Consider the following 17,143-nt stretch of genomic DNA (forward strand, 5'->3'; position numbering starts at 1 on the left):
TCAATCAGAATTCAACTGCTGGATTTCTGACAGTGAGGTTGGCTTAAATCCCTGAATATATCAGATGCTCCATCTACGTGTGGTGTCATTTATTTTGACCTTAGCCTGTCCTTGTCTTCATAGGAGGCGTGCAGTAAGTGTGCAGTCTATAAAAATCACATTCAAATTCAGCAGAAATACTGTACAGAGATGTAGAAGCCTGCTGTGAAGAAGAGATGGAATTATATATATGGTGTCAAGAGAAAACGAGACTAATCCCTTCTTTGTATCTCTTTTCTGCAGCCAAGAGACTGAGAGGACTAAATATAGTGTCTAATGCATTTCCATTTATATAGAAACACATCCTATAGCTTCTCGCAGCAAAATTCAGCTCAGGGGTCTCAGCTCAAGTGCACAGAAGCTGGAGATTAGGCCGATCTGTTGACACAAGGTTTTTGATGACCATTCCTAGCCATATATCCACACCCAGCTTCTGTTGAACAAAGTTATATGAGCTATATGACAGAGGTCATAAAATGGTCACTAAGTTGAAATACCATACTGGGTACACACAATTTATCTCTATAGAATACAATGAGCAGCTTTGGAGCATGGTCCCACATAATTCTCAGATTGTAATGTTCAAGCCAGAGGGCTCTGCAGGAGTGTAATCATGTGCTCTGCAGAAGAATGTCTCTTTTTTCCTGAAGAATTGTTGGACTAGGTGATGTGTAAATCCGTTGTTTATAGTGTTTAAAAATGTAATCTGCTTAATTATATCCAATCTAGGAGCAGTAAATTGTCTTAATCAGGTTTTCTACACCTGGGATTTTAACCTACAACCCTTTGATTGGTAGCTTACCCTGTCACTAGTGTTCTATTCTATTAGACCTAAAACAGAATGAACTGAAATGGATTATAGCTTGTGCCATCAAGTGTAGTGTGGTATAGTTTTTGTAGTTTAGTGTTGTGCAGTGGGGTATAGTGTATTGTAGTGTGATATAGTAGGCTTTAGTGGGTTGTGGGTGGGTGCAGTATAACATTCATTCATTCATTCATTCATTCATTCATTCATTCATTCATTATCTGAACTGCTTATCCAATTCAGGGTCGCGGTGGGTCCAGAGCCTACCTGGACTCATTGGGCGCAAGGCAGGAATACACTCTGGAGGGGGCTGCAGTATAACATGATGTAGTGATGTGTGGTTTACTGTAATGTAGTGTGGTGTAGTGAGATGTAGTTTAGTGCTGTAGAGTGTGGTGTAGTATAGTGTATTTTGGTGTGGTGTATTTGTATATTATATAATTCAATGTAATATAGTGTGGTGTAGTGTGATGTGGTGTAGTTTGTTATATTTTAATGTGTAATGTGAAATGTACGGTGGTGTAGTGTACAATAGTGCTGCGTATTGTAGTGAAGTGTAGTGTAGAGTAGTATAGTGTGGCATTTTGTAGTGTAGTGCAGCGTAGTGTACATTAATGTAGTGTGTCATATTGTAGTGTAGTGTACAGTAATATAGTGTGGCATATTGTAGTGTAGTGTACAGTAATGTAGTGTGGCATATTGTAGTGTAGTGTACAGTAATGTAGTGTGGCATACTGTAGTGTAGTGCAGCATAGTGTACAGTAATGTAGTGTGGCATATTGTAGTTTAGTGCAGCGTAGTGTACAGTAATGTAGTGTGGCATATTGTAGTGTAGTGTACAGTAATATAGTGTGGCATATTGTAGTGTAGTGCAGCGTAGTGTACAGTAATGTAGTGTGGCACATTGTAGTGTAGTGTACAGTAATATAGTGTGGCATACTGTAGTGTAGTGCAGCGTAGTGTACAGTAATGTAGTGTGGCATATTGTAGTGTAGTGCAGCGTAGTGTACAGTAATGTAGTGTGGCATATTGTAGTGTAGTAGTGTAGTGTACAGTAATGTAGTGTGGCATACTGTAGTGTAGTGCAGCGTAGTGTACAGTAATGTAGTGTGGCATATTGTAGTTTAGTGCAGCGTAGTGTACAGTAATGTAGTGTGGCATATTGTAGTGTAGTGTACAGCAATGTAGTGTGTCATATTGTAGTGTAGTGTACAGTAATATAGTGTGGCATATTGTAGTGTAGTGCAGCGTAGTGTACAGTAATGTAGTGTGGCACATTGTAGTGTAGTGTACAGTAATATAGTGTGGCATACTGTAGTGTAGTGCAGCGTAGTGTACAGTAATGTAGTGTGGCATATTGTAGTGTAGTGCAGCGTAGTGTACGGTAATGTAGTGTGGCATATTGTATTGTAGTGCAGCGTAGTGTACAGTAATGTAGTGTGGCATATTGTAGTGGAGTGCAGCGTAGTGTACAGTAATGTAGTGTGGCATATTGTAGTGTAGTGCAGCGTAGTGTACAGTAATGTAGTGTGGCACATTGTAGTGTAGTGTACAGTAATATAGTGTGGCATACTGTAGTGTAGTGCAGCGTAGTGTACAGTAATGTAGTGTGGCATATTGTAGTGTAGTGCAGCGTAGTGTACGGTAATGTAGTGTGGCATATTGTATTGTAGTGCAGCGTAGTGTACAGTAATGTAGTGTGGCATATTGTAGTGGAGTGCAGCGTAGTGTACAGTAATGTAGTGTGGCATATTGTAGTGTAGTAGTGTAGTGTACAGTAATGTAGTGAACAGTATTGTAGGGAAGCGTAGTGTACAGCAATGTAGTGTGGCATATTGTAGTGTAGTAGTGTAGTGTATTGTAATGCAGTGTAATGTAGTGTACAGTATTGTAGTGTGACATGTTGTAGTGAAGTGTAGTGTACAGTAATGTAGTGTAATTTAATGTAGTGTAATATAATGTAGTGTACAGTAGTGTAGCATGTTGTAGTGTAGTGCATAACATCACTGTATTCTCGGGTTTAGTTCCCCTTCTGGGTAACTACACTCCACCTTAGGCAGGACTCCTAACTCTTCATTGGCCCCTACAACATTATTATTGTAGTGTGTAACTCTGGATATCGTAAATATATGTCGCTAATATAAATGAGAGTTGGAGGGTAATGGTGGAACACAAGAGGAGAATATTAACAGCCACTAGTCAGGATTTTCCATTACAGTCTTTAGTGTTTTGGTTGAGGTTCAGTGGTCTCTGCTCAAGCTGAGGGCAGAAATGTCTATTTCACAAACTATGACAAATCAGTCCATCTCTGCTGAGCGTTGCAAACTCTTTTGTGAATGTGGTGTCACCATGGCAACCAGCATCAGAGCACTGTCTTCTGTCATTGCGTGAATATAAATGTAACATCTGAATCTGGTCTTCACACTCACCATTTACTTTATCAGAAAAAACAATCAGCACAACAATATTGCTCAGAAATTACACAAGTAGAGTATACAACTTCTTTTTGCTCCCTAAATGTACAAATTGTGATGGGTGAAACTGTACCGCCGGCTGCCAGCAGGAGGACTGGTCGGCACAGAGGAAGACATGGTGGAGTTGGGTCCTAAAACTCCAATACCCAGAATTCCTGTTTGCCAAACATTCAGCACCAACCAGCCACAGCTGTGTACAACAGTATAAAAACCCAGCATGAAGCCTCACTCTTTGTCACACCTTTGTAGAGGCGTGTCTGATAAAGGTGAGCATTCAGTTAACAAAAAAAACAAAGGTAAACAAAGCGAAGAAGTCAAGATAAAGAAAGTAAAACATAAGAAAAGAAAACTTTAAAGTAAAACATAAATTAAGGGAAAGAGCTTTGATTTTGGTTGTTTTGAATTTGCCTTTGTTGTTGTTGTTGTTTGTTTGTTTGATTTTTGTTATTCAGAAAGCTGTCTTTTGTTTGTACACACCAAGAGTGGTTTTTCCTTTGTGAATTTTCCCGCCTTTTTCCTTACACCTCTTTTAAGGCAAATTTTCCACCCATATCCCCACTCTCTCTACTGAGTACAGCGTTGGAGATTCAGATCCCATCTGGCACATACTCCACCACAGTTGCTTAAGCACAACATGAGTCACTAAATGCTGGTTCTGTTTTGATCAACTAATTAAAAATAAGAAAACTAATATAAATTATTAAAATCTCATATTCTGCCCTGCGCTTGGGTCCACCACCCTCCTCACGCGTAACACAAATATGGAATACAGGTGCTGAATACAGTACATAACATATGTTACTTAAGAGTCACTACGACATTCACTTTTGTAATTTTAAAAAACATTTTATAAAACTCAGAGGATGTTTCCTCATCATTTGCTGCTCTCCAGGCTGTTTGCGTGTTCAAACCCGGTCTAATGTGTTTAAGAAGCCCAAGTGTCTGTAAATAGGTAAAAGAACCAAAGTGTCTAGGTCCAGTATGCTAGTCTTTCTCTCTCTCTGTGTCTGTGTGTGTGTGTGCTCACATTAGTAAAACAGTATTTTTGAGGTTTTTAGACAACAAAGAGACCCCCAAACATTGGGAAGCACGAACAGAGATGAGGATATTGCTCTATTCCTGCTCTATAGGTGGGAAACACTGACTTATTTTTGTTGTATATGCAAATGACTCACTGGCGCCCTCTCCAGGGTGTGTTCCCGCCTTGCGCCCAATGATTCCAGGTAGGCTCTGGACCCACCGCGACCCTGAATTGGATAAGCACTTATAGATAATGGATGGATGGATGGAACTGACTCTAAATTCGGGAGAGCTTCTGAATGTTAACAGACCAGAGAACAGCGTTTCTCCACAATCATAGACTTTCCCTTTAAGCAACAGAGCACAAGCATGTGACCAGCAGCAATTCAGGATAAAACATTTTTTACAACAGTTCAACAACATTAAGGATAAACAGGTGTTAAATGCCGGTTTAGGGAATTGTCCTTAGAGCCGTATGTGTGTGTCGTGTAGCCTAATAAACCATTATGTATCATGTGTGCATAATGAGTAGGTGGGTCTGACAAATGAGATTTAAGTAGACTCTATCACCACCACCACCCCCCCTCACACACACACACACACACACACACACAGTCTGTTTGTTACCTTGCCACTGTAAACTGTAAGCCAATTTTCCACATCACTGCTTGAGCTAATTCAACGACCTGTCTCATACACCTGCTGTAGTCCACATATTTTTGTAGTGTGTGTGTGTGTGTGTGTGTGTGTGTGTATGAAAAAGAGGGAGAGAGAGAATCACTAATGTATAATTAAGAGTGTTACACACAGAATACATTTTAGTCAGACTCCTAATATGAATGTTTAACCCTTAGGAGTAAGGACTACTTTTAATGACATCATTACAGGGGGTCCTCGACTTACGACGTTGATTCGTTCCTATGTCGCGTCGTAAACCGATTTTCGGTGTAAGTTGGAACATACGTACATACTGTACGTAAATAACATACTGTAAGCACTTATCCTATCCTCACACCTATCCTCATCGGTCCCGAGCCGTGTAACCGTGTATTCTTCCGTCGCGCCGCGCACACCAAACACCAAGTTTACGTTACGACGTTTACGACGCAAAACCACTTAAGTCAAAACAAGGCTTTATACAGTAAATGGGAGATGTGTCGTAACCACGAAACATCGTAACTCGGGACTGACGTAACCCGAGGACCTCCTGTATACAATTATACAACAAATACTTGCTTTACATCTTGTGTTTACAAGAACTACACTTCTGTTTTTATACTTATCTAATGTTTTGGTGGAAACTGGAACATTAAGAATTTTTTTAATACAAGTAACATTCATTAACCTTTTAAAACACCACACATGCAGGTCATAAACATTCTTTACTTTAAACCTACAGTCATTTTGCTCCTGGATTTCAAAGTATTAGGTGCACAAATAAGCCTTAAATCATTTTCTGTGTAATGTATAATTGTAAATTAATATTCGAATATACTCCCACTCTAAAACTGGTGTAGTTTCAAAAATTGAATGCGAGAAGAACGTATTGGTCTCTGCATTTGTTATGAGTTCCATCAAGGGAAAAGTGCTGCAGAAGCATGTGCAGGACCTTGTTCTGTTATTGTATATAAGTACATGTAAGCTTTGGTTTAGTGCAGTGGTGGCCAACCCATGTATTATGAGCTGTGTGAGGCTATTTTCTTCTACAGGTTACATTCAAAATAAACAATATAGCTGTTGGATCCATGTCTCTTTGGGCCATTCGATATTCATTTTGAAATACCAAATTGGAAAAGTTTCTGATTTTATTCATTCATTCATTGTCTGTAAGCACTTATCCAGTTCAGGGTCGCGGTGGGTCTGGAGTGGGCACAGGGCAGGAACACACCCTGGAGGGGGCGCCAGTCCTTCACAGAGCGACACACACACCTATGGACACTTTTGAGTCACCAAACCATCTACTAATGTGTGTTTTTGGACTGTGGGAAGAAACCAGAGCACCCGGAGGACACCCACGCAGACACAGAGAGAACACACCACACTCCTCACAGACAGTCACCCGGAGGAAACCCACGCAGACACAGGGAGAACACACCACACTCCTCACAGACAGTAACCCGGAGGAAACCCACGCAGACACAGGAAGAACACACCACACTCCCCACAGACAGTCAGCCGGAGGAAACCCACGCAGACACAGGAAGAACACACCACACTCCCCACAGACAGTCACCCGGAGGAAACCCATGCAGACACAGGGAGAACACACCACACTCCTCACAGACAGTCACCCGGAGGAAACCCACGCAGACACAGGGAGAACACACCACACTCCTCACAGACAGTCACCCGGAGGAAACCCACGCAGACACAGGGAGAACACACCACACTCCTCACAGACAGTCACCCGGAGGAAACCCATGCAGACACAGGAAGAACACACCACACTCCCCACAGACAGTCAGCCGGAGGAAACCCACGCAGACACAGGGAGAACACACCACACTCCTCATTGACAGTCACTCGGAGCGGCCTCCACACACTGAGAAAACTCATCACAAAATTCATCACTAGCCCAAACGCTCTTGTTCAGTTCCACTTACTAGAGCCCTCCTCTCATTTTCTCTCTGCATACGGAACGAGGGATGGAGCAGAGGAATGAAATGATGCGTTTTAGGAGAAGGAGAGAAAATGACTAAGGGGACATTGAGTGAAACGGTGTTCACGGTGATCCCAAGACGCACAGCGGGACGACAGGTGACATATGGGGTCATAAAACGTCACACAGCGTCATCGAGTGTGATTCTGAGAGGAACTGTGTTACACAGCCGAGACACACACACACACACACACACACACACACACACACAGAGAAGAGATGGACAGGAGGGAAAAAGAGGGTGCTGTCCTTAACATGACCCCTAGCTTCCCACCCCCCACCTTCTCTTTCTGCTTCTCTCTCTCTGTCAGCATGGTAAATTATTCATAATGTAATGCATTTCTGTTTGTGTGTGTGTGTGTGTGTGTGTGTGTGTGTGTGTCTTTGTCTCCAGATGTTCGGCGGAAGACCATTTATGAGTATCATCGTGTGGAGCTGCTCAAGACAAAAATCACAAATAGCACAGCTGTGGAGATGATGCCTTTGCCTAGTAAGTGAACACACACACACACACACACACACACACACACACACACAGTAGTTTTTATGAAATGTCAGTGTATTTGTGCTGTGCAGAGATCAACCAGCCTTAGTTTGTCCAATGCTCCTTTAAAACAAGTAAAAGCTATTCAGAAAAACCACAGCTTATACGTAATAAGAATAAACTGAGCTTAGACTTAACCCTAATCCTGACCTCAGAACCAACAGGGAAGTAGTCTTAATCCTTCAGTTATATAAATGTAGACATGTCATGAGTTCATTCACTCATCCATTCATTGTCTGTTAGCACTTATCTTCTGGTAATAGCTCCAGGTGTTAGCTCTTCTCCAGCACAGTCAAGACCTTTTAAACCCTTTCTTGGTGTGATTGGCTTGATTGTTGTGACCCATGTGTCCTCTGTGATGCTAATGCCACACACTCTCTCTCAGCATGTCTGCAGTTCACCAGCTGCTCTACCTGCATTGCAGCCGAGATCAACTTCAACTGCAGCTGGTGCCACCGACTCAACAGGTAAAAAAAAAAACATTCTCCGGGCTACTACCAGTGTGTTTAGTGTTTTCAACCCTTGGAAGAAACAGTTTAAAGCAGGCAATGAAACACTGGCAGAAGAGAAGAGTGCAGTGTGCAGCTGCTGTGAGTCGAGTTGGGCTCAGGTCTGTTAGAGAACTCAAGCTTCTAGGGGATGAATTATTACGCCTGGTTTCATAAAGAAGGATAATACCTGCCATTGTGCCGTGCATGAATCGAGACATTCACATTAGTTTGTGAGAAAGTGTGGTTTGTCTTTGAGAAAATCAACCCACTGGCGCTTTAACAAGTTCATAGGAGTGTAACCGAATACAACACACTCACAGCTTTAGTGGGTTTTAACAAAGCAGCTATTGTCATTATATGTAGATATCTATAAGGTACAGAAGTGACCCTTTCAGCGAGAAGATTTGACACTGAAATAGAGCACACTGTGTTTATGGAATGGATTATTATTGAGTGATAATTTCATTAAATATTTTGTAGTCTCTGTGAGGAGTTGGTGTGTTCTCCCTGTGTCCGCGTGGGTTTCCTCCGGGTGACTGTCTGTGAGGAGTGTGGTGTGTTCTCCCTGTGTCTGTGTGGGTTTCCTCTGGGTGACTGTCTGTGAGGAGTGTGGTGTGTTCTCTCTGTGTCTGCGTGGGTTTCCTCCGGGTGACTGTCTGTGAGGAGTGTGGTGTGTTCTCTCTGTGTCTGCGTGGGTTTCCTCCGGGTGACTGTCTGTGAGGAGTGTGGTGTGTTCTCTCTGTGTCTGCGTGGGTTTCCTCCGGGTGCTCCGGTTTCCTCCCACAGTCCAAAAACACATGTTAGTAGGTGGATTGGTGACTCAAAAGTGTCCGTAGGTGTGAGTGAATGTGTGTGTTGCCCTGTGAAGGACTGGCGCCCCCTCCAGGGTGTATACCCGCCTTGCGCCCAATGATTCCAGGTAGGCTCTGGACCCACCACGACCCTGAACTGGATAACGGTTACAGATAATGAATGAATGAATGAATTTTTTAGTCTCTGAGTGAACCAGAGATTGCTCCAATGAGAGGGTCCCCACCATGTTTAATGTAACAGAGTCTCTGACACATCCAGACCACTAGTTGTCAGTGTTAAGTCTGTGTCACAGCAGGAAAAACAATCTTTGGAGAAAATTACGGATTGTTCCAAGAGAGAGAGAAAGGGGAAGAGAGGGAGAGAGCGAGAGAGAGCGAGAGAGAGCGAGAGAGAGAGAGAGAGAGAGAGAAAGAGAGAGAGAGAGAGAGAAAGGGGAAGAGAGGGAGAGAGCGAGAGAGAGAGAGAGAGAGAGAGAGAAAGAGAGAGAGAGAGAAAGGGGAAGAGAGGGAGAGAGCGAGAGAGAGAGAGAGAGAGAAAGAGAGAGAGAGAGACAGAGAGAGAGAGAGAGAGAGAGAGAGAAAGAGAAAGGGGAAGAAAGAGGGAGAGAGAGGGAGAGAGACAGCAAGAGACAGAAGCTAATTGAGTTCCCTTCAGTTCTTTAGTGAAGCCCTCCAGCCAGCGGCTCCTCAGAGAGCTCTGGGTTTATTCTCCATTCAGCTGCACTTTCGAAGTCAAGAGACGAGAAGAACTTTGCCTTTCTCTCCAAACACAACTAAACAGTGGAAGATTACCAAGTCCCGCAGGGCCTGAGCGAGAGGTGGAAGACAGGACCGGTGTTTACATCCCCTCACTGTACAAAAGACAGGCTAAATCCCCGTCGTCCTAATCCCAGTCCTACTGCTCTAAGCTTGGAGGAATTGTACATCTCCATACGGACTTGTGACAAGTAGGATGCAGCCACTTTTCATTCTCAGAATACAGACCTACTTCCAGGTGTTGTGAAAAAAAACAGCACTGATTTGTAAATTTACTGAAACTAATTTGTATTAAATCACTACTAATACGAACTTTAAATTATAAGTACAGATTTAGGATTAGTCTACACTTATATAGGTTTATAAATGGTTTACAATCTGTTATTAATGGTTATTAATTAGGTTGTAAACATACTAAAAGTTATTATCTTTTACAGCACATAGAAAGGTAACAGTGACTTATCAGTTGCCAAATAATGAACCCATATCCATCTACACTGTTTAATTTCAGATCTTGCAAAATACTGACTTTACTTTGTTTTCAGAACATATTTGTTAATACGTTTAACCATTTGACCACCAAGTTTAATAAATGAACCCCTTATAGAATGTACTTTTAGACACAGATGATAATGTGGTGTGTACCTTTACACGCGGAATAATAGTATTCGCTTTTTCAGGTCTTATCTTATACTTTACCTTGACATATCACTATTAGACAAAAAATATTGTCTGTCACTGTTACCTTTTCTGTCTCTGTGTTAAACGATGATTATTAATGATCTTAAAGGTGTTTATAACCTAATTAATAACTATGTAATTAACAGATTTCAAACCATTTAAAATCCTTATAAAATTAGTTTTATTTTAAAACGTTTCTTTTATATAATAAGTTACACCTTCCTGTTCGTTTGTATTAGTGACTTTAATTTTTATTTTATATTTTATTAATAATTTAAGCACATTTTAAATGTGTTTTATATATAATTAAATTATTTTAGAAGAGTGGAAAAAATAGGTAACCACATTAACTTCACCACAGTAGCCCAAGGATCAATTCCACACTCACATAAGCACACCACACTCACCATTTGATTAAACACCCAGTGATTAAGAAGTCGGAATACACCCTATACACATTTCTCATCAGGACTCTATCGCAGTAATGTGTAGACTTACTTTACCAAACCCTCTAGGGAGAGTCTGGTACCTTAACATTTAACATAGCCACAGACTCGTTGTGTGCAGACCTGGAAGATGATGGTGCCAGAATGGCAGCAGTTTTGCCGTCCAAGAGCCATTTTATGATGGTTTTAATGTGGAAAAGTGCTGAAAGAGAATTTGGCACCAACACCGGCACCGTGCCAGTGGAAAAGGGGCTTAAGAGTCCTTACACTACAAGTGCCCACCTCTGTAACATAATAACTCTTGTAGGCTGCTCTGGAGATGAGCGTTTGCCAAATGCGGTGAGTCCTTAAACTAGTGAGACTCAAAACGTGCAGCACATTACAGCCCCACGCTGAACAGTTCTTGGTCATTTTTTCCAAATGTGCTCAGATTTTTCCGCTGTGTGAACTCTGCACACCTTCTTCACCCTGGAAGTGTCCTGAAGCCTGTTGTTTACAAACATTTGGACTTGGTTTATTATGCCGTACAGTACTCAGGCATGTTATTAAAAAGTGAAAGCTTGTCAGAAGTGTCAGTGCCTGTTGCTAAGCTAATGTTAGACAGTGTGCATTTTGAAAATGTGCTTGGAAAGCAGCTGGATGCGGTATTTTAAAAGTACTGTAAGTATACATATGCAAAACCAGCTCAAAGCTCAATTCTAAGTAAAGTACAGTAGGAGGTTTTCAATCAGTTGATTCTGACTTGATACAAGCTGCTTGTGGTTTGTCAGTTGAAATGATTTTGAGCAACTGTAAATGACACAAACCACAGGTTATTGAGTGTGCCCTCCATTTGCTGTTCATGTAGAGACATAACAACTTATAAAAACATTGGACAAATATAGCAGTGTCAAATGAGCAGTAAACAGGTGTATATAATCCTCAACCTAACCCTGTGCATGAGTTACAGGAGTCACAGTGGTCAGGTGCTGGATTATTCAGTATTACATGCAGCTCAGGCAAAACCGGCAGGTTCAGAAACCGGGGAAAATAATGCCCAACGTGGCAAAGAAAACCTATAAAAAGTGCAAGATACACAAACCTATATCTGTAGCTAGACGTCAAATCTGGTAAAGCAATCTCACTCAGTAATCATAGTCAACAGATTCAGAAAGGGCAAGATTAAACATCAAGTTTACAATGTGTTCAGAGGGGCAAAGCTGGAGCATCCTAACATCCCTGGGGCAGGGTGTAAAACTGGCCTGGATCCTGCGGTGCTTTCTACCAGGAGATAAAGGGCAATGAGTCCATGTGAGGGGTCACTGAGTGCACACGCATGTTCACCACAGGAAGACTTTCAGAAGCTCCAGATGCTTTAGGCCATTTCCACAGAGGAACGTTCTTCAGCTTCTTCTAGGCTCAAGATGTTTTAACCGCATTGTCACCACAAAAACTCAAGACTTCTTTCAGACCTCATGAACTTTTAGTCATATCTCCACCAGAATGACCTTCGGGTACTGAGGAGGTCTCAGAATCCCACATGGACAACACATTTTTGATGCAGGAACTCTGTGGGTACTTATGAAGGCTTTAGATGAAGACCCTATTTCTGGACGTGGAGCCTTGGTACATTCTGAGAACATCTTCAGGCATGTTTCCATTTGCACTAGAAATGTTTTTTTGAAAACCTACTGAACTTTGAGATGTTTCCACCAGAAGGACCTTCATGATCCAGAAACTTTTCAAGATACCAAGAGAGCCTTAAACCTCTTCCCACTGGAAGGGCATTTTCATGATTTTGATTTGATGGAAGATCTATTTTGTGGAAAGTAGGAATCTTTAAAACAAGAAGGACCTTCATGATCCACTAAATCTTGTTTTGTTTCTACAGAGGTCTTAGTCTCTTTTCACCTGAAGAACATTTACAAGATTCAAGAACCTATTACTGGGTACTAGGAAGTTTTATTCATGTTCTGACATGTTTTGACGTTTAAACCTTTTTTGTTGTAGATTCAAAGCTGTAGTGTCATGCCTCACAGGTCCAGAATGTTGGGATCCTGAATTTAGTCTCTGCCTAAGTCAGTTTGTGTGAGGAGGTTGATGTGTTCTCCCTGTGTCCGTGTGGGTTTCCTCTGGTTACTGCAGATTGGCTGTTCGGAAATGACGAACAAATGTGAGTGTGCGAGCGATTGGGTGAGTGTGTGTTGCCCTGGGATTGACTGGCAGCTTATTCAGGGTGTGTTTCTCTGGACTGTGATGTCTCTGAACTGACTCTGGGTGCTGGCATAGACTGGCTGCCATCTCATCATCCAGGCAGGTGCTGCACAATGGTGATGGTTGAGGTGACTCCCTAAAGTCCCAAGTATAAACAATTAAAAAAAAACAAGCTCTTCAATGCTTTACTTCATTGGCAGCATGTGACCCTATGTGGCTCCTCAAGGCAAAGGTCACGATTATAATCAAAAAGATGTTTCCTCACCTTTTGCTGCTCTCTAGTCTGTTTGTGTGCTCAAAACTGGTCTAATGTGTTTATGAAGCCCCAGTGTCTGTAAAATAAAAAACTGTGTTGGTCGGGGATGCTAAGCTTCCTCTCTCTCTCTCTCTCTCTGCTCACGGAGAGAACTCCAAACGTTGAAAACGTTGAAATGCTCTATTCCTGCTCCGTAAGTGGTTAATATCGACTTTTTACTGCTTCGGATCACTTAAGGTGGAAATGTCTCCAAGCTCGGGAGAGCGCTAACTGCATTAGCGAAAGTGCTACAAAACAAAACAACTCAAGTTACAAATGAGTTTCTGTGGTAATTCAAACAGTGAATAAAAACGTATAGACAAGTTCAACTTAAGCCACGTGAAAACAGCAGTTGTTATTTTCCCACAAACATAACATTCCACCTTAAAAGACGCAACGCTTAGAACTGTAATTCCGCAGTCATTGACGTTCCCTTAAGAAAGTCTTATGGCACTTTTCCACTGCACTGTCCCTACCTTCCTCAGCTCACCTCTGCTCAGATTTTTAGTTCCTACTCGCACATGATTCCAAGCAAGCTGAGTAGGGACTAAACTGTAACATGTAAACCTTGCAGAGCACTGACTGGCCGGAGACAGTCTGTCAATCACCACAAAATGCAGACACCCAGCACAAACTAACCATGTGTAAAATCGTCAAGCTGAAGTAGCGATCATTGTTTTAACATTTCAGAGGGGTGGAAATCAACAGGTACCCAGTTCCAATAAAAGGAGTAGGATCGAGTTCTTGGATCATTTTGTTTCATACGTCAGAATAGATGTTTTCTGCAGACCAGGATTGCTGGACTGGAATGAGCTGGTGGTGACATGTAGACTTTAATCTGGGCATGGGCCAATTACTCCCATGTGTCAGACAGTTGGTCAGGAGCCAGTGATTGATTAGAGCCCCCTCCTCACATCTGTCTCTCTATCTCCCTCTCTCTCTCTCTCTCTCTCTCACTCACTATACATCCAGTAAACACACACTCACTATACTTCCAGTAAACAAACACTCACTATACATCTGGTAAACACACATTCACTATACACACACTCACTATACATCCAGTAAACACACACTCATTATACATCCGGTAAACACACATTCACTATACACACACTCACTATACATCCAGTAAACACACACTCATTATACATCCGGTAAACACACATTCACTCTACACACACTCATCTCCCTCTCTCTCTCTCTCTCTCTCTGTTCCCTTCCCCTGTTCTTTCCTGTATTCTTCTTTCCTGTTAGTCTCTTCTCTGCCCTTCCCTTCTCCCTTCTCTCTTCTCTTCTCTTCTCTCCTCCTCTGCTCTTCCCATCACTGTTGTTGCATGTGTTGGCGAGGTGTAATTTTCTACTGTGTCTGTAATAATTAAAAGTGGGACCAAAGGGTCTTTATGGCTCTGTGTGTTGTTCTTTCTGTTCTTTATCAGTTCTGTTTATGGCTGTTCATCGATGTTCTGTCAGAGCTGAGCGACATCTCTTGTGTTTGATTGACGTGGAGCTGTTTTAGATGGACGCACATGTCAGTCATCTTCTGCAGCAGAGTCTGCATCAGCTCAGAGAGGCTTTAGACTGCAGTAAATAATGAATGACCCCTGGTGAACCACATTCAATCTCTCTTATCTGACATACACTCACTAAACACACACTCACTATATGCACACTCACTATACACACACTCTCTAAATACACACTCACAATACAAATTCACTATACACGCTCTCTATACACACTCTCACTATACACACACTCTCTAAATACACACTCACTATACATCCAGTAAACACACACTCACTATACACACACTCACTATACATCCAGTAAACACACACTCACTATACATCCAGTAAACACACACTCACTATACATCCAGTAAACACACACTCACTATACATCTGGTAAACACACATTCACTATACACACACTCACTATACATCCAGTAAACACACATTCACTCTACACACACTCACTATACATCCAGTAAACACACACTCACTATACATCCGGTAAACACACATTCACTCTACACACACTCACTATACATCCAGTAAACACACACTCACTATACATCCGGTAAACACACATTCACTCTACACACACTCACTATACATCCAGTAAACACACACTCACTATACATCCGGTAAACACACATTCACTATACACACACTCACTATACATCCAGTAAACACACACTCACTATACATCCAGTAAACACACACTCACTATACATCCAGTAAACACTCACTCACTATACTCCCAGTAAATACACACTCACTATACATCCAGTAAACACACATTCACTATACATCCGGTAAATACACACTCACTATACATCCAGTAAACACACATTCACTATACATCCAGTAAACACACACTCACTATACATCTGGTAAACACACATTCACTATACACACACTCACTATACATCCAGTAAACACACACTCACTATACATCTGGTAAACACACATTCACTATACACACACTCACTATACATCCAGTAAAAACACACTCATTATACATCCGGTAAACACACATTCACTATACACACACTCACTATACATCTAGTAAACACACACTCACTATACATCTGGTAAACACACACTCACTATAGACACACTCACTATACATCCAGTAAACACACACTCACTATACACACACTCACTTTACATCCATTAAACACACACTCACTATACATCCAGTAAACACACACTCACTATACATCCAGTAAACACACACTCACTATACTTCCAGTAAACAAACACTCACTATACTTCCAGTAAACAAACACTCACTATACATCTGGTAAACACACATTCACTATACACACACTCACTATACATCCAGTAAACACACACTCACTATACATCTGGTAAACACACATTCACTATACACACACTCACTATACATCCAGTAAACACACACTCATTATACATCCGGTAAACACACATTCACTATACACACACTCACTATACATCTAGTAAACACACACTCACTATACATCTGGTAAACACACACTCACTATAGACACACTCACTATACATCCAGTAAACACACACTCACTATACACACACTCACTTTACATCCATTAAACACACACTCACTATACATCCAGTAAACACACACTCACTATACATCCAGTAAACACACACTCACTATACTTCCAGTAAACAAACACTCACTATACTTCCAGTAAACAAACACTCACTATACATCTGGTAAACACACATTCACTATACACACACTCACTATACATCCAGTAAACACACACTCACTATACATCTGGTAAACACACATTCACTATACACACACTCACTATACATCCAGTAAACACACACTCATTATACATCCGGTAAACACACATTCACTCTACACACACTCACTATACATCTAGTAAACACACACTCACTATACATCTGGTAAACACACACTCACTATAGACACACTCACTATACATCCAGTAAACACACACTCACTATACACACACTCACTATACATCCAGTAAACACACACTCACTATACATCCAGTAAACACACACTCACTATACATCCAGTAAACACACACTCACTATACATCCAGTAAACACACACTCACTATACATCTGGTAAACACACATTCACTATACACACACTCACTATACATCCAGTAAACACACATTCACTCTACACACACTCACTATACATCCAGTAAACACACACTCACTATACATCCGGTAAACACACATTCACTCTACACACACTCACTATACATCCAGTAAACACACACTCACTATACATCCGGTAAACACACATTCACTCTACACACACTCACTATACATCCAGTAAACACACACTCACTATACATCCGGTAAACACACATTCACTATACACACACTCACTATACATCCAGTAAACACACACTCACTATACATCCAGTAAACAC

General features: G+C 41.5%; 1 protein-coding gene across 2 annotated transcripts in view; it reads left to right on the forward strand.

The window, feature by feature from the left end:
- The window catches only part of plxdc2b (plexin domain containing 2b), a 182,407-nt gene that overhangs the window by 123,546 nt on the left and 41,718 nt on the right, over positions 1-17,143 (forward strand). For both annotated transcript variants that reach the window (XM_066680888.1, XM_066680889.1), the window contains exons 8-9: positions 7,392-7,487; positions 7,927-8,008. In XM_066680888.1, the coding sequence (XP_066536985.1) occupies positions 7,392-7,487; positions 7,927-8,008 (178 nt within the window). The remainder of the gene's footprint in view (positions 1-7,391; positions 7,488-7,926; positions 8,009-17,143) is intronic.

The sequence above is a fragment of the Hoplias malabaricus genome, chromosome 9, assembly GCF_029633855.1.
Source record: "Hoplias malabaricus isolate fHopMal1 chromosome 9, fHopMal1.hap1, whole genome shotgun sequence".
Taxonomy (NCBI): Eukaryota; Metazoa; Chordata; class Actinopteri; order Characiformes; family Erythrinidae; genus Hoplias; species Hoplias malabaricus.